Source organism: Dermatophagoides farinae, chromosome 7 (assembly GCF_024713945.1).
Source record: "Dermatophagoides farinae isolate YC_2012a chromosome 7, ASM2471394v1, whole genome shotgun sequence".
In the NCBI taxonomy this organism is placed as follows: Eukaryota; Metazoa; Arthropoda; class Arachnida; order Sarcoptiformes; family Pyroglyphidae; genus Dermatophagoides; species Dermatophagoides farinae.
In genome coordinates this window covers 1,087,636-1,107,540 of record NC_134683.1, presented here as the reverse complement: position 1 = coordinate 1,107,540, position 19,905 = coordinate 1,087,636, and the positions used below count along the sequence as shown (strand labels likewise).

Here is a 19,905-nt window from a genome sequence, read left to right as displayed (position 1 = left end):
GCAAAACAAAAGAGGTAGTGTTGTTGTTGATTGAACGAAAAAAATGTGAATTTTTTCCTTGTCTTCATTTCAAATCATAAATGTGAAAAAGAATCCGATTAATGGTGGTTGTTGTCGTTTTGCCGCCATAAATTTAAAAAAAAAATTAGAAAAAGAAAAACATCCAATGGTGTCGCCATCTTATGATTGGATATCGCATATATAGCCATCTTTATTATTACGATTTTTATGTATCGTATTGCTTAATGTTTGTATACGATCCATTGTATTACGATATTGTTGTCGATAATCATTAATTGATTGATCCATTGTAACAATCTGTGATTGTAATTCATTTGTACGTAATCGATAACGAAAATATTGATTCAGATTTTGTTGATTTTCGGTTAATTCTTTATAATGTTGTTGATAATATTGTTTTAGTTCTTGTTTCAATGATAAACAATCTTGTATAAGTTGTCTACGAGATCGATAACAACCAATAATTATTAATAACCAGAAAAAATCAAATCAAAATACTCACCGAAAACATTGTTCATTCGATTGTCGATGTTTGCTTAAAAATTTCAATTTCATTTTCAAACGTTCAATCGTTTCAAACGTTGGATCGTTGAATGCAGTATTATCATCATCATCATCATCGATCAATGATGATTTATGTATGGAACGTATCGAACAATTTCGATGATTCTTGTTGTATGTTTTTGGTGAATTTCGTAGAAATTTGAATAAATTTTTCAATATCTTTGATGAACCATTCGATTTTGCTATAATGTTGTTGGATTCATCATCATCATCATCATCATCATCATCATCAATGATTGAATTTCGTCGTTTAGTTTGGTTATTAATTTTTTTCACCATATTTTTCTTCCAATTCAATAATACCAATGATGATGTCGATGATGAATGTTGTTTACTATTGGCTAGTAATCGTGTTTGTTGATCAATTTGTACCATATTGATAATTATATGTTTTGTCATACACATTTCGGTTACAATATCCGATATATCTAATTCATGTTGTTCAATTCGTTGTTGACATGATTCCAGATTGAATAATAGTTGAAAATATTCACTTAATACTGGAATTTTACCCAATTCTATGATTGAAAAAAAATGGAAAAAAAATTAACGAAAAATTGTATGGTAAAAATTCTTTTACCATGAATGTGATCAATTTCATTTTGTAGCTGTTTTACAAGCAAATATTTTTTCTTCGAACATTCATTAACCATTGTACCATATTGATTCAATTCATTGAGAAGATCATGTATGGTATTTGTTAATGAAATATTTTCCACTAATGATATGCGATCCAATTCATCGACCGATGGTTTTTTCGTTATCGTGGCCAATGTTTTCAATGTTAATTTTGTCATTTTCAATTCGATTCGACTGAAAAAAATGAATCCATTTTTTTTTGTTATTAGAAAAATTATTTTCAAAATTCAAGACAAAAAACTTACCGAAATTTTTATAAATAATAAAACAAAAAGATTCCAAAATTAGAACGTTAACACATTCGAATTCGAATTATAACGGGTTCGATCGATTAGATCAGCTGCGTTTTGATGATGATAATCAAACTGAAATCAAAACCACAGGTAGATGGTCATTATATACCCAGGTAGTTTTTTCTTTCTCTTGATGTAAAAAAAATTTTGTTTATCAATCCAATTCCTAGATTTAAATCAAAAAAAAAAACAAAAAAACGTTACCAATGGCATTGAAATAGAAACTGATGATGAAAATAGTCGTCAATCGTTATGGATCAATTTGTCACACACACACACACACAAACACCAATGGAAAACAAGAAATATTACGATTCGTTTCAAATGATGGTCATAGTAAATTAAGAGAAAGATAAACAAAATTCTGTTGTCCAATTGATTGATTGATTGATTGATAATTCAATTAATTAAATTACGTACACATGGAAAAATCAATTTACGTCATCACATTTGGAGCAAAACAAAAAAAAACGAAAACATTTTTTTTTGTGACGATTGACGACAACGACCTCGACGATCATAAAAAAAATTAAATTTTCAAATCAAAATTCAACATACAACAGGTGATGCTGGTTCACTGTTGATGTTGATGATGATGATGATGAACCATTACAAATTTATCATTGGCATTTGATTATCATCACGATGATCATCATCATCGTCATCAAATGACGCCGATTTTGTTGTTGGCAACCGAATATAAAAATATTTTTGTTCAATTGTCGAAACAAAACGATTGTTTTTTCGTTCTGATATAAATCAAATCACAATTTACGTCATTGTTGATCAAATGATGTGGTCACCACCACCACCACCACCACCTTTTAATGCTGATGATGATCAGGTTAGTTCCGTGTTTTTGTTTTTTCCCCATTAATTCATTATATCTGACGCAAATAAATTATGAGCATTTTTTTCCATTTTGTTTCTAGGTTTTTTTTTATGTCTGTTATCCAGGTGTTTTGTTAGTGAAATTTCTATAAACAAGACGTTTGATTTCAAAATTTCGCTTTTTTTTATCCCCGATGATGATGATGATAGGGATTGAAAATGAGAATATTAGAAAAAAAACCAAAGAGAATTTTATACGGGGCATGAAATGAAATTTTGGACATAACAAAAAAAATTTAATTCAAAAAAAATGATTTATTTGAAAAAATTTGGCTATCAAGTGAAAACTGATTTTTTCTTTTGAATTTGAAAATCATATATCGATAATTTAAGATATATCATCAAGAAATTGAAAAAAAAAAATTTTAATCAATCGATATCGATTGCTGAAAATCGAAACTTTTTTATTCAAATTCAAACAATTTTTTTTGAGAGAGAGAGGGGGGAAATTAAAAGTTCCTAATTGACAATAACATTGTTAATAGTGATCGATTTCGTGAATTTCAAGAGAAAAAAATTTATTCTGTTTTTGCATACAAATAAATGATTCATTTGAATGAAAAAATTTTTAGGCAAAAAAAAATATTCCATTCCAAATGAGAATGCAATGAGACATTCTTATAATTTATGATGATAGAGCGTTAATATTTTGTCAAGACGACGAAAAAGTTTTTTTTACTGATCAATCGATATTGCTTTCTGGAATTTCGATACTTTTTGTCTAAATTTGAACAAATTTCTTGAACTAAAAATGAAAATGATTTAAATTTGTGGAAATTTAGAATATTTAAACTCAACCATTTTATTCTGTCGATCAACACAACTCAAATGGTGAACAAACCATACTTTTGTCTCGTCAGTGATCATGGATCGTTTACGTATGTTAATCGAAAATATTGTCATCTTTGTTAAATTGGAAATAGCCCATTTGATTTACTTGAATACCGAACCGAAAATATCAGAGATTGTTTATCATGGATTTCGTTATTTTCAATTTTTTGTTCTGCAAATCCAATATTCGTGTGAAGAATATCAACGACAACGGATACCGAGAACATATCGAAGACTTAGACAAGCAATTTTAACATCTTTCAATGCTTGGTTGGTTATTATTGTTTTAGTAATATATATTTGCTCTGTAGACAACTCATTATGGATAAGTATCAAATATTTGGAGAAAATTATCGATTGTAAACGATTAGATCTATTGATCATAGCAATCACTATTTTATTTTGTATTAGTGAATGGACTTGGTTCTATTTTTTCATTCAGATAATCACCTATAAATCACCAATACAAAGTATAGCATATAAAACTTTAATTTTTGACGAAAAACAAATAGCAACAAATTATCGTCGTCATTTGATTATCTACTATTTATTAATAAAAATTGCAGCTTATTTATCTGGTGTTGGTGTTATTATTGGTCTTATTATCACATATGTTATAGAAATTTATTTCATTACAAAAACCTATTTCCACAATCAGATAACATTACTTGAGCTTTTATTTGGCATAATCTTTTTTCTGTTGTATTGTTTTCAAGTTGGTATCATAAGTTTTACATTATTAGTTGGCACAGTAGCATCTGGTTTTATTCTTGAATTTCTTAAAATACGAATGAAACAAGTCTATATATTCTTGAAGAAAGATGAATTATCAAAAAATATTTCAAAAATAAAATATTTTGAGATTAGCATACAAAAAGAATATGTTGAAATTTATTCGGATGTAGCATTGTTGGATAAAACAGTAAGCTTGGCAATGTTCAGTTTTGAAACAGCCTCAAAAATATTATCCATAACAACGTGCGTATTCTATAGCCGTCAAATTGAAATGACCCCTACAAACACACTGGCCATATTGGGAATGTTATCAGCATACTTCATTGCAACCGTAATATTTACACGCTTAACTTTTCCACCTAAATACAATCATCATTATTGTCGATTATTATTAAATCAGATGGCAAGAAAATCGATTGTAAAGTATCATAATCGCCATATAAATTTGATGATAAAATCAAATCTATTCATACAAACAATGTCCAATAATCATTTCGGTTTTCATTGTGGTCAACTATTTTTCATAACTAAATTTCAAGTTGTCCAATTGTTCATGATGAATTTACCATTGATTACATTGTTTTATAAAAAAATTTGTATGACAAAATAAATAATAAAATAATGTAGAGCACCTGATACATTTAGTACATTTGTATTTGAATCCACTACTAACACAAGCAATTAATTTTACACAATGTTGTAATGTCTTTTTGCAACTACCCATTTATTTCGAGAATCATTATGAAAAGAAACCAAAAAAAAAAAAAAAAAAAAAAAAAAATGGGATCACAATATTTAAATTTTATTTTTTCTGTTTTGTTTCATTGAATATAAATTTTTCATTTTATTACAAATCAAAATGATATGATTTCGTTGTCACATATGTTTTTGTTTACAAATGGAAAATGGTCAATGATGATGTATGAATGAATTTACATAAGATGCGCGTGTGTGTGTGTGTGTTTGTATTACAGAATCAAATCAAATCAATAATGGTGTGTAATATGGATCAAGATCATTAATTGAATTTTTTTGTTGTTGTTGTTGTTGAAATCAAATCTTTTTCTTTATATCAAAATATAATTATCATATGTATTTATATTCACAAATGGAATGAAATTATGATGATCAGTAATAATCTAGTGAGTAAGTGAATGTAAACTATTTGCAACAAAAAAAAAAAAAATATAACGAAACAGAATAAATGGGTGTGGGTGGGTGTAAGATTGTGGGAAAGGAATAAAATCACATTTAAAATTCCAAAATTATATAGAATCGTCATTACAAGTAAGAAAAAGAGATAAAGTGTTTGATTGGTGGGTGGGTGGGTTTTTTGGAAAGTGTGAAATAGAGAAAGATGGGATTTATTTCGTTGTGTGTGTGTCTGTGTGCGTTGGAGGTTGTTGTAAGTGATAAAGATAGATATAGAGATAGATAGTTAGAGAATTAGGAATTTGAATGGAATTTTGGTTTCATTTAGAATATAAACACGGCTGCTATAACTTCCGGTAATTGATTTTGAAGTGCCAGAAAAAAAATGAATTAAGTTGAATTTCTGGCAGTTAAATTTCAACTGTGCGGCTTGTATTTTTTCGTTTTTTCTTCGAAATTCATCCGGTTAAAAGAATGTCCAGTGTGTGTGTATGTGACATGTGGGCAACATTCTTATCGTTCGTATCAAATTGATTATCGATCTTGATTATATTAGATATATTTCATACATCAAGATTTTTGGGCAAACTTGTCGTAATAAATGGTTCGCTCCACATTCGTCGTAAATCTCCCTGGTTTGTTTGATGTAATGAGAAATTAGAAAGAAAATTAAGAAATTTAAAAAACAAAAACTTTTAACTCATACTTTTAGATAGGCCATTGTAAGCAATGGTAATAGAGTGAATGGTACAAGATATAGTAGTGCTGGTTGAGCTGCTTTGAACACTTCCGATGATACGGTGGCTGTCAATAGACCTATATTTATTGAAAATGATGATCTATATAATTATTAAGATGTTTCATTGAAAATTTAAACATTACCAAAAAAATAGCCAATCAATGAACAATGAAAATAAGTGAATCGATTCAAATGTTTTGGTGGCGGTACACCAGCATCGGCTGAATTCAATAATGTACGTTTATATGCATCATAACGTAATACAAAACAAAGTAATAAACCGGGCATAACAATATCACCAAGACCAAGCATAGAAAAATGTCCACTATTCTGTAATGATGGAAATATTAGCTTTCCAGGTAATGATAATTTCGGCACATCTTTTCCACCATTCAAATGAAAACGTTTCGATACAATACCGACAGGATTTTCTGCTGTTTTTGTTGCCACACGAACCTTGTATATATGAAAATAAAAAATAAAAATTTAACAACAGAAAAACAAATAAATCAAACAAAACATATACCATAACATTTGAACTGAATATATATGATGAAAAAAATACCCAGAATACATCATAGATAAGTAAACCGGTCAATAATAATGTTGATACTTTGAGGCTAGGTAAACGTACAAATGCAATGAATGCAACACAAAGTCCCATGCCCATTGCATCCATCAATAACCAATGGCCAGTCAACACCCAAATGCAAACAATTGTAACCGATAATGAAAATGAGACTAGTTCGGCCGGCGTAAAACGGCCACAAATACCTAACGAGATCCTAATGGATACAAAAAAAAAGAATGAAAAAAAATTGAATCAAATCAAAAATTTGATTTATATTTACTTCTTTTTTTCCGTACAAGGTTTCATAATATATTGACACATTGGCAATAATAAAAATGCTAATGCAATGGCTGCGATGACTATTTTTCAGTGAGAAAAGAAAAAAGAATCGATTAATATGAAGGATCACAAGATCATCATCATCCATATTCATCATACTTACTTGCCGTACATATTGCAAATAACATTTGCATTGAATCAAAAAAGAAAAACATTACTAATAATGAGATGGATGCACCTAATGGAAGACATAATGCTTGCATTGTATCCAATGTTTGTACATCTTTTTTACGCAATTCCGATTCCAAGTAAACAAAAATATAGCGTTGTTGAAGAAATTGAATTCAATAAGAATATAAATGATCACGGTTTTTATTTTGATGGCATCATTACTTACTATTATTATCACCCGATGACGACGATGATGATGATGTTGATGGTAATAGACCATCTTTTTCTCTTTCTTTTTCTTTTTGTTTAGCTTCCTGTTCCATATTTAATGAACGAAAACTACCATAAACAATCAATAACATTGGTATTAAAAATGTTGATACACGTGATGAATCCATTAATGTATACATCCTAAATTGTCAAAATGAAAATCATGATTAATTAGAATTTTAATGAACCAAAAAAAAAAAAAAAAACAAACACAAACAAACCATTGATTTGATTGAAATTCTGTGGATGAAATATTTGGATCAACAACATTATGATGTATTAAATGTGGATTCATATGATGATGATGATGATTATGCTGTAAATGTGGATGATGATGAATATGATGGTTGCCGACACCAATACCAACACCACCAGTGCCACCACCGCCACTTATACCATTATTATTATCACTAATCAAATGATGATGTAATAGATGATGATTACTATTAAGTTGTTGTTGTTGATTTTGTACAAAAGTCTGTATTGTATTTATTGTTGATGATGCTAAACTATGAATATGTGATGACATGATGTTTGATGATGATGAGTGTGTGCGTTTCTTATTTTTTTCCAATCAATTAATTATATATAATCTAGATCAATAATTCGATGATTTGATGTTCAAAAAAAAAATTTCAAATGCTACTGTATGATGATTGAATATTTTTTTCGCGCGTGTGTGTAGGTGGGATATAAATCGTGGTATTAGCATCAAGAGGATGGGCGTCAACAACAACAACAACAAAAATTGAAATTGAAAACAATCTGAAAACATGAAAAATGATGATGATAAGTGATGTGATAACAATTTGTTGAAGGGAAAAATATGACCAAAAAGTCTATTTGTTTCTATCGAAAATAAAAGCATATGATGTTCAAAAATGTTCCAGATCTTTACACTTTTGTTGTCGTTGATTGTGATCTCATCTTATATTTTTGAAATGGACAAGAAAAATGGTGAAATTGAAATTATCGATGAAAACAATAGATTGCTGGAACACTAACACACCTCGTTTTTTTTTGTTTTGTTTTCGTCGTCGTCTCAAGTTCCAATTATTGGAACAAACAATAAAAAAAAATGATGATGCCCTATGATTATTGTCTCTTTGTTGTTGTTGTTGTTGTTGTCGATGATGATTTGTTATGGCAAGTTGTTGGAAAACAAAAATTTTTTTTTTTTTAGTTTTTGAAATAAAAAACACGAACAAGTTTTGTTGTTGTTGTTAATTGCCATATAGCAAAGATGTGTGTGTGAATAGATATATATGTGAATGAAACAAGTTGAAAAATTTTTGTTTTCTTTTTTGGATGTTATGGACTCTGTTGTTGATGATGATGATGATGATGATTGAGATAGAGACAAATTTGTGGCTTCATCATAACCATTATCATCATCGTCATTATGAAGATGGTTATTATCATCAAAGTGTGTTTTAATTGAAGAAGAGAAACGAGAAGAAAGAAAGAGAGTCAGAGACAAAGAGATATATGAATGAATTGGTAGAGTTTTTTTTTGTCGCCAAAAGAAAAAATTATGATGATGATGATTATTATTATAATATGACTAAATGGAAATGAATGAATGAATGAAAAATGTCACCAAGAAAAAAAAATGGCAAAACAATTTTTTCCTCTCCGTTGGTTTTATACGTTGAAAGTTTATTTTTTTTCTCAAATTCCACAGTCATCTGATGGACACACACACGCAAAAAAAATCGGAGATGATTGGAGATGATAATCTGTGATAAATGAGAAAAAAAAGGAGAAATTTTTGAATGAATAAATTACAAAATTTTTGCGTAAAAAAAATGGAAAACAACACTGGAAGCAATTTAAATATTTTGAATGGAGATAAAAAAACCGAATGAATGCCCGTTTCAATGCAACACTCGGCACACACAAACACACACACACACAGATAATTCCCTATAGTATGGACCATACGATCCAAAAAAAAAGTGGAAAGAAAATCTTATCCATCATTTTTTTTCTTTGTTTGTGAATGATGATGGATTGAATGGATTTTTTTTCCATTCATTCATAATATAATGCTGTTGTTGGCGAAAAAAAAGATGAATATGATGATGATGATGATGATAAAGTAAAGAAATTTTTTTTTATTTTTGCCTCACAATCGCCAATTTAAAATTCATTCATTCATATCCATTCAATTTGCATTTGAATACAACACAGAATAGAAAATTTCAAAGAAGCAAACGAGAAAATTTCATCCATTTTTCGAGTCAAAATGAAATAAATAAATAAACTAAAAGCTAAAATGATGATGATGATGATGATGTGAAAATTTAGATCAATCCAAACACGAAAATGATGATGATGATGATGATGAAGATGACACTTTCATTTCAAATTATTTTGAAGAAAAAAGATGTGAATTTTTCGTCATCGTTGTGTGTGTGTACGATGTGTTTACGGTTAATGGTGTTTTCCATTTCTTTAGTGATGATAAATAAATAAATAAAAAAAAATTGAATAACATTTCCGGTTGTTGTTGTTTTTTTCCCCTACACAGACAAACACCTTTTCCTGTTTTCTTTGTTAATGTCCATCATCACGTAATGTACTCACACATATGATGATGATGTTATGGCAAGATGTGAAAAAAATAAAATATGATGATGATCAACAACAACAACAATGATCAATTATCCAATGATGACAATAATCAACAAATTTTGACCATTATTTTGAATGAAATTGATTAATAGATCATCATCACGATTATAACAACACCTGAATATCTAGTCAATTTTAGGTCGTGATCAAAAAAAAAAAAAAATTAAAAATGAAATGAAAGCGAATTGTATGTGTTGTGTAGATCGGATCATGAAAATCTAATCTGTATGATACACATTTTGAACAAATTCGTTCATTGATGATCATGATTAAGTAATTCATGATTGAATCCAGAGAAAATGATCATGATCATCATTTGGCCGTCACTAAATAAATGATTCATTCCAAGGTAGAGAGATAGATCAAAAAAAGAGAAAAAAAAGGCCAAAAAGTTAATTGAAAAAAAAACAAAACAAAACAAGTATCAGGCCAAAACAAAATTTACTTCGATTCGGATCATGAAACGAATCGAATTCATTTCATTTTACAATTCGAATATCATCATTAACAAGGTCGATTTTTCATTTGATTCATAAAGATCTCATATGTGAAAACTTGAAAATTGGATACAAAATTCACGATTCAAGCTAAAAATAATCAATTTGAAAAATCTACAATTTCAGTCAAAGTTGATGGGAAAAATAAAACATTAAAGTCAAGTGCAACCCAAATTTCTTCTGTCCACAATCATTATTGACATTGTAAACATGAACAAACTCATCTTGTTGTCATTCAATCGAACAAAAAAAAAGAAAGAAAGATTAGATCAGATCTCTAGATGATTAAAAAAAAAACAAAATTAATGAAAATGGAAAAAAAGATCTACTTGCACGAATTTTTGTTGAAAAATTGTACGAAAATTTATCCGTGTTTTGTTTTGTTCTATCATCTATGAATGTTTCGACACTTTGTCATATATGTTGTTGTATATATTTGCACACATAAATATAAAATCGAACACAAAACAAAACAAAACAAACAACATCTTACAATCAACTTGGCCAAATTGACCTTTTACAATAAAATAATCATCACCATCATCATATTTGCTTCTGTTTTGTTTTTGTTTTGCAAAGTTTCAGATAAAAATAGTAATGTTTCGACATGTTTATACCAAATAAAAAAAAACAAAAGTAAACATAAGATGATATGATGATAATGATGATGATGGTTGACAGTAGTCAGCCAACAAAAAAAAACAAAGTTTCATAAACATATTCATAATATGATGATGATGTCAATTCATTGTTTATTTTTTGTTTTGTTTTGTCAATCAACAATCACAAGGTGTTCGAGGTCATCACATCATTGAATATTTCATTTCATTTCATTTCTGCATATTAAAAAAAAAAATTAAAATGAATGAATGGAATATATATGGTCACCATAATCATTTTTATATGCGACATTTTTTTTCATTCTCTTCTATCTCGTCTATATTGTTTTCATCATCATTATTCAATGAAAATATTCAACAACAAAAAAAAAAAAATTAAAAATTCAAACACAAATTATATTATAATAATAATGATGATGTAAGCTAGTAGTAGTAGTAGTTCAGTGTCAAAGTTTGATTGTTGTTGTTGTTGTTGTTGTTGTTACCAAAATGGATTTGCTGCAATGGGAAATAAAAAAAAAACAAAACAAACACATGAATCAAAATGATGATGATGATCGTATTTCATGGCCAATTATGTAAATTGAACGTTTTTTTGTTTTGTTTTGTCTATTTTTCTTTCTTTATTCGTAGTCAATTCAGCGCAGACAATGACTATAGGTTTACTAAAATCTTGCAAAATTAAAATTTAAAAATTATTGCAAATGGTTCAATTCGAAAAGAAAAAAGAAAAACACTGAATTTTTAAATGTAATGATTATTATTACCTTGCTGATTTTTTTTTCTGTCTCTCACTGTGAACATGAACTTGATCTGGATTAGAGAATTGGATTTTTTTTTTTTTTTGGTCATTGAAATACAAATTGGTGTGCGTGTGTATCTCGTATATATATAGAGCATGGAGATTATATTTTCGTTTGTGAATACCAAATACGCATGATTAAACATAAGGGTTATATAATAAAATGAACGAAAAAAAAAAATTTCCATTTCTCAATTTACAATGACAATGATACTATAAACGACGATAATACTACAAGATCCTCAAAGACTAAATTCACTTGAATTCACCCACACACACACAGTTTAGTTTTACACAATCATCATATCAAATCGTTAGACCGAATGGTAATTTGGAAAAATGGTGGAAAAAAAACTTGAATTTTGAACCAAAAAAAAGCAATGATGATGATGATGATGATGAATTAAGTCGATCAACAACAATATTAAAACAAAAACAAAACAATGGCAAGTTTTTGAAGAATTAAAATAATCAACACATGTGTGTGGTGTTTGCTGTTATATGATATATATAAAAAAAAACAATGGAAATGATCATTGTAAATGAGAAAATCAGTTCTGTCAGGTCAAAATGGTAAAGAAAAAAGGATCCATCTGTGTTGATTGATTTTACCATGAAAACAAAACAACAAAAAACACACACACAGACAAACACAACCATAATAATAATAATAACCGGCTTTTTTTTCTTTCGGTAATTCTAAAATGGTCTTTTGGCATTGTTAGAAAAACAACTTTGAATGAATTCAAAAAATTTTTTTTTTTGAACAAAATTAAACATCATCATCATCATCATCATCATGTGTGATTTATTATTGTTCAAACCAAGCATTGTTTAAAATTAAGACATCAAAATAGAAACCAAACACTGCAGCTTTATAATCAAAAACATTCAATTCGTGACAAAAAAAAAACAACTCACAGGTGATGTCTGAAAAAGTCTTTTTTCTTGTCTTATTGGAAAATAAAAATTAATATCGACAAGTAACAGAAAAAAAAATGTCATCATCATCATCAAGAGAGAAAAAAAGAAAGAAAAAAGAAATGGCCATCACACAATCGGCAGCTGTCTGTTGATGAACGAAAAACTTCTATTATTATCACCATCATCATCATCATGATTCTCATCATACCTGAACGAGAAAATCGATCAAACAGAAAAACAAACTGGCTGAAGTGAAGTGAAATGAATGAATCCAGGAAGCATTATTTAATGCACAAATAATAATAAGGTTTTTATTTAAAGACGAAGAAATGAATGAAAAAAAAAATTGTCCAAAAAAATAATAATGATGATGATGATGAAACCAGAATTTAATGAAAAAAAATACATCTTCACATCTTGTTTTTTTTTCATCATCATCATCAAGAATAAAAATAAATTATAATCAAATCAAATCAAAAAATAAAATAAAATACTTGTGAACTATTGTTACCACATTCAATTCATAAAGACATAGAATAATGTCCTGTTGTTTTGTTTTGTTTTGTTTTTTTTTTCATCAGAATCTATGTGAATTGAATTGAAATGTTGTTGTATCTATTGTTTGGTACGAGTATTTTTTTTCTGTTTGGTTGGTCGGTTTCTATGCAAGTGGTGGTGGTGATGGTGGTGGTGGTGGCCAAAATGAACAACAATAAGTTGTCCAACCAACCATCTTATTTTTTTTGTGAGAGAAAGAAAAAAAGAAAAAAAACCAGTGAAATAAACAATAACAAACCGGAAGCAGGAAAAAAAATGAAACATATGGACCATCATGATTATCTGATGAATGGTAAAAGAAAAAATGATAAAAGAAATGAATAGGAAAAAAGTTTTTATGTTTTGATTTAAAACCCGTTGGTTTTATCGATTTATGAATTCGATTTTTCTTAATAAGGTCATCATCATCATCATGATTATCTTATCGATTAAAGTCATTATTATAATAATATAAAAGAAAAAATTCAATCAATAAAATCATAATCATGAAACCGAACAAAAAAAATTATAATAATGTGTGGCATATAATCATCATCATCATTCATTAATGATTACATATAATAATAATCACATAATGTAGGTCATTGCCATTGTCAAGGTCGTAGATAAAAATGGGTTAACAAAATTAGTTTTTTTTATACACTTTTTCGTTGTTGTTGTTGTTGTTGGCCAAAATGGCAAAAATAATATGTTAATGATGATGAACCCTTTCTTTATTCACTATGGCTACACTATTGAATCTGTAATTATGTCATACAAACAGCACAAACAAACAAACAAACAAAATTTTCACACAAATTCTTGAAAAATTCACGAAAACGGATCTATGGAAAATGAACAAGAAAAAAAAAGATTCCGGTGGTTTGGCACACCTGTTTTTATTTTTGCATTGTATTTTGTTCACACACACACACACACACAGCGCATATATTTGTATGTTAATGTTTTTTCAATTTCTTGTCGCTGTTTTTTGTTTGTCATGATTTTCTTTTTTCATTTTTTATTTTCTGAGAAAATAAACTTGTCATGAAATTTGAGAAAAAAAAATATTTGTAACCTGTAACTGTAATTTCACAACAAAAATTATTCATTCTAAACAACAAAATGAAAACAACAACAACAACAACAACACACACACACACGCACAATTATTCACATTGGTAACCCTCTCTTTACACACAAAGCGTCAAAAAAAAATAAAAATAAAAACAAAGAGAAAAAAAGGTCAATCGATCATTAACATCATTCTTGGAATGGGAAAAAAATGGTGTGTGTGTGTGTGATCGTGGATGTGAATCGTTTGTTTCTCAAGAGAAACACAGAAAAAAAATGAATTTTTCAATGGCCAATGACATTGTCATACATTCATTGATTTTTGACAGTGTACAAACCAATAAAATTTATCGCACGAATTGGTTTTTTTTTGTTTCCAAACAATCAATTTGATTCATGGTTTCAATTGGTTGTCAAATTTTTGTTGCTAAAAATAAAACACACACACACATGACATTAAAATCATTAGAGTGTCCAGTGCTATGAAATGAAAATTTTCAAGTAACAAAAAAAAAAAAAATAACGATTCTAGTGCAAATGAATTCGTGCGACCTTTTCATCATTTTGTCATATATTAAAATGCAAGACAAACAAACGTCATATTCTGGGAGTAAGGAAATGATTAAAAAAAACCAACTAATCTGATTCTGTGTTCGTGTGCGTAGGTTTTTACAGTAAACATACACCAGGCAAAAAAAATCCAGATTTTTTTTTCACAGACCAATTCTTTGAACAATCCAGTGACTGATGGCCAAAAGCAAAATAGAATAATTCCAATGGCTAAAAATAAATTGTTTTCTTCTCCATCCTAACTCCCTCTCTCTCTCATTTTGATGAAAATCATTAACCAAGAAACAAACTAATCGAAATTAAATGCAAAGAGTATATTCCGGTTAAGCTTATTATCGTTGTTTACAATTTTTTTTGCATAGTTCAGTATATAAAAACACAACGTTATTTAAATCATCATCATCATCATCATCATCGTTAAATAATTTATTATTCAAATTCACAAACCCAATTTATTCACATTACAGTGGATCATGATCATCATTATCAATAATGATCGGATCAAACATTGTATGCTATTATGAAAATGATCAAGGATTTGTCCTCGATTAAATGAACCGTATTTTTCATTCATTCATATCAAATTTCACCATATTAATATCAAACATATAATCAACGGGTTAATAATATTTTGGAAATTTGTAAAAAAAAAGAGAAATGTGCACCCTTGTCCGAATAATAATAATAATAACAGAAAATCAACCAACACACGCCCACACACACAAATTTACAACTCCCACTCGTTTTTTTTCATTCACATGAATGTTCATATATGATCAATTTTTTTTATATTCTAAAATTCAATTACATTTGTTCCATAAAAAAAACACACACACACCCACACAAATGATAATAATAGGAAAAAAATTTGAAAAAAAATGAAAAATTTTTTTTATAGCGAAATCGAAATTATTAATGATGAATGAATAAATGATGACCATCATTATCATCATCAACAGTCAGGATTGGTGATGAAATGATAGATAGATAGATAAGATTAGGTTAGGTTAGGTAAATATGTAGATTTTACTAAATTTAGTTTTCACAAAATGTGTGTGTGTGTTTGAGTGTAAAAAAAGAGCGAAATCTTTATGTAATGTGAAAAAGATGGTCAGGTACCGGTGAAAAGATTGACCCCAACCTTTTTTTCAAAAAAAAGAGTAGAGACTTGTTAAAACATAAATGAACCATGATGATGATGATGATGATAAATGAGAGAAATTAGGTCAAACAATAATAACCTGAAGACCTAAAAAATTGGGATCACAAACACATTGAATCAACAAAATAAACATCACGATTAAACAAACAAAATGAGTTGGAAAAAAATAACGTAAGATGAATTGAATTCAATGAATGAATGAATGAATGAAACAACCAAAACAAGCAAAACTATCCATTCATTTATAAATGGTTTGTATCTTCATTGTGTGTGTGTGTGTGTGTTGGTGAGGGTCAATCATCATCGAAAGATAAGAAGAAAAAAATTTATCCATAACAATTATCAGTGTAAATGAAAGATGAGATGAATAACAAGCAACAATCAATCTTGTTTGTACAATTTCATCATCATTTACTGCTGCTGTTGCTGCTGCTGCTGCTGCATGGCTGCCATTCAGAAAATAAAAGACCATTTTCCAAACAAATGATTTTCATCTAGGATAGAAAGATATGATAGTTCAACTATTAACCATTATCATCATCATCATCATCATTATTATAAACATCTAACGATAATGGATGAAGACTAGATATAAAAAAAATGATGTCCGATGATAATGATCAATGATACTGAAAAATTTTTTAGAAAACTTAATCGGAATGAATGAATGTGTGTGTGTGTGTGTGAGGGGAGAGTTGAAAGTTTTCGGTTTCAAATACAATTTAGGTTTAAATAACAATGAATAGAATGAATGAATCGATCAAATTGGACAACAGTGGAACAACACAGTTTACATGTATTGGACAATGTGTCTGAAAATAAAAAAAAAAATAGAAAATAAAAATGGACATTGTGGTCTTATTCAGTCAATTTTCTTTTTCCACTTATTTAAAACCATTAAAAGATACAATAAAAAGATGAAAATGATGATGATCATCATTCATTCATTCATTGTGGTATCATAATTATCATTAATCGATATCATCGTATCATCATCATCATCAGTATTACTATTTGGCTATTTAAGTGGATAATAATGTTATATATTTTAACATTGCTGTTTTGGTACACACACAAACACAAATGTAAAACATATCATCCGTCATCATATAAAAACTACTTGTATAATTTATCACGAATTTCAAAACAATAAATTTGCCAAAAATAACAAAAAAAAAAATAACATCGAATGTTCAAGTGAAGAAGAAAAAATCAAAGTAAAGAAAAAGAAACAACCAACAACAACAACAACAAGAACAAAAAAAAACGAAATATCTAGATCAACATTAAATGAATTGAGTGATGATGATCGTGATGAAAAAGAGACACATACACATGAAAATTTGAACAAATGTGTCAAGTATATATTGATATGGAAAAATTTGATGATTGAAAATGAAATTCAAACATCAACAACAACAACAACAACAACAACAAAACAAACAATCATAATTCATCATCAATATTTAATCGTGATGTGAAAGATAAAACAAAAAAAGATGGGTGTATGTTCTCTCTCTCTCTCTCTATTTATATAAACACGCACACCCACACATACACACACATTTTCACACACACCCACACACACAATAATCGATTGTCAACGATACGTTATTTGTGAAAAATAAAAAAAAACAACAATTTAGGTCATCTTTTTTAGCAACCCAAAAAGAGTGAAACAGAGAGAGAGAGAGAGAAATGGAAGAAACAATGAGATAAAAAAAAATTCTGCTGAAAACATCATCATCATCATCATTGATTGATGATGTTCAAGGCTCAAACAGAGTGAGAATACGATCCAACGGAAAAAAACTGGATTGGATCGAAACGAATCCCAAAGAATTGAATCGAAAAAAGATGAATGAAAAAAAAATCAAACAAACAAACAAAAAAAATAACGATCGATAAACAAATTCCAAGCCTGAATAAACATGAATCAATCGATTGTGGCGATGGCCGTGGTGGTGATGGTGGTGGAAAAAAACGAATTTAATAATGACAATGATGTGATTGCCTAGTTATTATTATTATCTTTATGATTTGAATCCACATTGATTTTTATTTTATTTTTAGGATCCATTTCATTCTATGTGTGTAAAGCACAAATTATGGAATATTTTTTTTTCTTTTGTTTGCTGAATTTTCAAACAACAAAAAAATGAAAAATACAAAAATCCTATCATCATCATCATCATCATCATCAATTCAAATACAATCAAATTTGAATTTTCCATCCCTGTCCTATTTGAATTGAAAATTCAATCAAAATTGAATAGGTCATATGATTCAATTTTTTATTATTTTCGATTCCCATTTGCCATAAGATAAGATTCGTTTTATATTTGTCTTTTCATTACGGCAATATCTATGTATCTGAATCATTGTTTCGGTGAAATTGATAAAACAAAAGAAAAAAATGAATGAATCAATCAATCAATCAATTAATTGATCTTTTTTTTTACCATTTTCATAAGGGGAAATTAGCAAATAACCAAAAAAAAAGTTCCAAAGAAAATTCAAGCAGCCTTAAAACAAGTAGAGCCGTATTTATTGATTAATTTTTACAAATGTTATTATTAGAAACCGATTACCATTTTCAATTATCTCATCATTGGACAAAAAAAAACCAGATCCAAAAAAAGAAATGATGACGAGATTATCCCTTCAAGCACATGATAATTTATTTAGTACCAAATATCGAATCAAATGATGAAATGATTCGATGCAATCGTTTAACAAAAAAAAATATAAAGGATTGTCAAATGATTTTTTCTTTTCAGTGTTCATGTTTGGATAAAAATAGCTAAAAAGAAAACTTGATTTACTTTCGAAATGAAAAAAATTGAAATTTTTAAAATTAAAATTAAATAAAAAAAAAATTCCCAATCAAATGACACATACCTGGATAGATGAGATTCAATTACATTTTAACGACTTTGAACTTTTCAATGATGATGATGATGATGATGATGACAGAATAAAAACGTTGAAATTCAACACTAGAATTGATCCAATGAGTTAAATTTTCTAGGAACTAATATTGCACAAAACACCCAAACAAAGACAAGCAAGGCAAAGCAAAAAAAAAAAAACAAGAATGGCCGAGTCAGGAATCCTGAATGAGATTCGTAGTGTTTTTATTTTTTTTTCCACTTTCATTGAAAAAATCTATATGATGATGATGTACAAAAAGCGATTCTTGTTGTTGTTGTTGTTGTCGATGTAGAAATGATGAAAACCGTAGCAGAATTCTGGGATTTTTTTTTGTCGTTTTGGTCTGTACACAAAATAAGCAAACGGTTACACGCACATGCACAGAATAATAACATCAACACCGAAATCGATGGTAGATGTAGAATTCTTTTCTTTCGGTCTATTGATGATCATTTGAAAAAATAGGATCTGAATGAAAGAATCGAATACTCGCCGCATAAACATAGAAAAACACACACACCCAACTGAATTTATCTATAGTTGTGAACAAACAAAAACACACACACACACAATACATTATGTTTGGAACAATAACAAACAGCATCAGAAGAAAAATTTTAGAAAGCAAAAAAAAAAAAAAAAAAACGAAAAACGAAAAAAAGAATAAACCAACATCACCTGGACATACACACAGAGCCACTACAACCGATTATTTGATGATGACTACTACTTATCAATTCAATAATAATAAAGATTATTATATACGAGAAAAAAAAATGAATTCGAATCATAATAAACATCATCATCATCATCGTATATTTATATATATCCAACCATAAAATAATAATAATACAGACGCCACAAATACATTACTTACCATTATCAGTGTAGTGGTAACAAGACAATAACAAAGAAGTAGTATATTGAAAAGAAAGGATCCGATAAATATTCAAAAGAGAATCCATTGCTGCTGCTACTGCTGTTGTTGATAA

General features: G+C 28.4%; 2 protein-coding genes across 3 annotated transcripts; both read right to left on the bottom strand.

Annotated features, from left to right (window-relative positions):
* Window positions 1-63: 63 nt before the first annotated feature.
* Window positions 64-1,590, bottom strand: LOC124497263 (uncharacterized). Its single transcript, XM_047060900.2, has 4 exons — window positions 1,470-1,590; window positions 1,166-1,398; window positions 524-1,103; window positions 64-460 (listed from the first exon to the last, which is right to left on the bottom strand). Exons 2-4 carry the CDS (start codon window positions 1,380-1,382, stop codon window positions 181-183), a joined length of 1,077 nt encoding a protein of 358 aa, XP_046916856.2. The 5' UTR covers window positions 1,383-1,398; window positions 1,470-1,590; the 3' UTR covers window positions 64-180.
* Window positions 1,591-4,755: 3,165 nt separating this feature from the next.
* Window positions 4,756-19,704, bottom strand: SppL (signal peptide peptidase-like protein). Of its 2 annotated transcripts, XM_075733167.1 has the most exons (10): window positions 19,592-19,640; window positions 18,881-19,447; window positions 7,378-8,895; window positions 7,113-7,297; window positions 6,879-6,998; window positions 6,717-6,795; window positions 6,392-6,650; window positions 6,009-6,321; window positions 5,833-5,942; window positions 4,756-5,758 (listed from the first exon to the last, which is right to left on the bottom strand). In XM_075733167.1, exons 3-10 carry the CDS (start codon window positions 7,683-7,685, stop codon window positions 5,690-5,692), a joined length of 1,443 nt encoding a protein of 480 aa, XP_075589282.1. In that variant the 5' UTR covers window positions 7,686-8,895; window positions 18,881-19,447; window positions 19,592-19,640; the 3' UTR covers window positions 4,756-5,689. The 2 variants fall into 2 exon arrangements, with proteins under 2 accessions (XP_075589282.1, XP_075589281.1); XM_075733166.1 differs by having other exon boundaries at window positions 18,881-19,704.
* Window positions 19,705-19,905: the final 201 nt, after the last annotated feature.

What these genes read in the sequence shown, in the direction of transcription:
- SppL (XM_075733166.1), bottom strand. Translation starts at nt 7,685, where the DNA reads ATGTCATCACATATTCATAGTTTAGCATCATCAACAATAAATACAATA. An exon ending in GAATTTCAATCAAATCAATG is followed by an intron (nt 7,298 to 7,377) that starts GTTTGTTTGTGT and finishes TTGACAATTTAG; the next exon opens with GATGTATACATTAATGGATT. An exon ending in ATTTGCAATATGTACGGCAA is followed by an intron (nt 6,796 to 6,878) that starts GTAAGTATGATG and finishes ACTGAAAAATAG; the next exon opens with TCATCGCAGCCATTGCATTA.
- LOC124497263 (XM_047060900.2), bottom strand. Translation starts at nt 1,382, where the DNA reads ATGACAAAATTAACATTGAAAACATTGGCCACGATAACGAAAAAACCA. An exon ending in TGAAATTGATCACATTCATG is followed by an intron (nt 1,104 to 1,165) that starts GTAAAAGAATTT and finishes TTTCAATCATAG; the next exon opens with AATTGGGTAAAATTCCAGTA. An exon ending in TCGAATGAACAATGTTTTCG is followed by an intron (nt 461 to 523) that starts GTGAGTATTTTG and finishes TCGATCTCGTAG; the next exon opens with ACAACTTATACAAGATTGTT.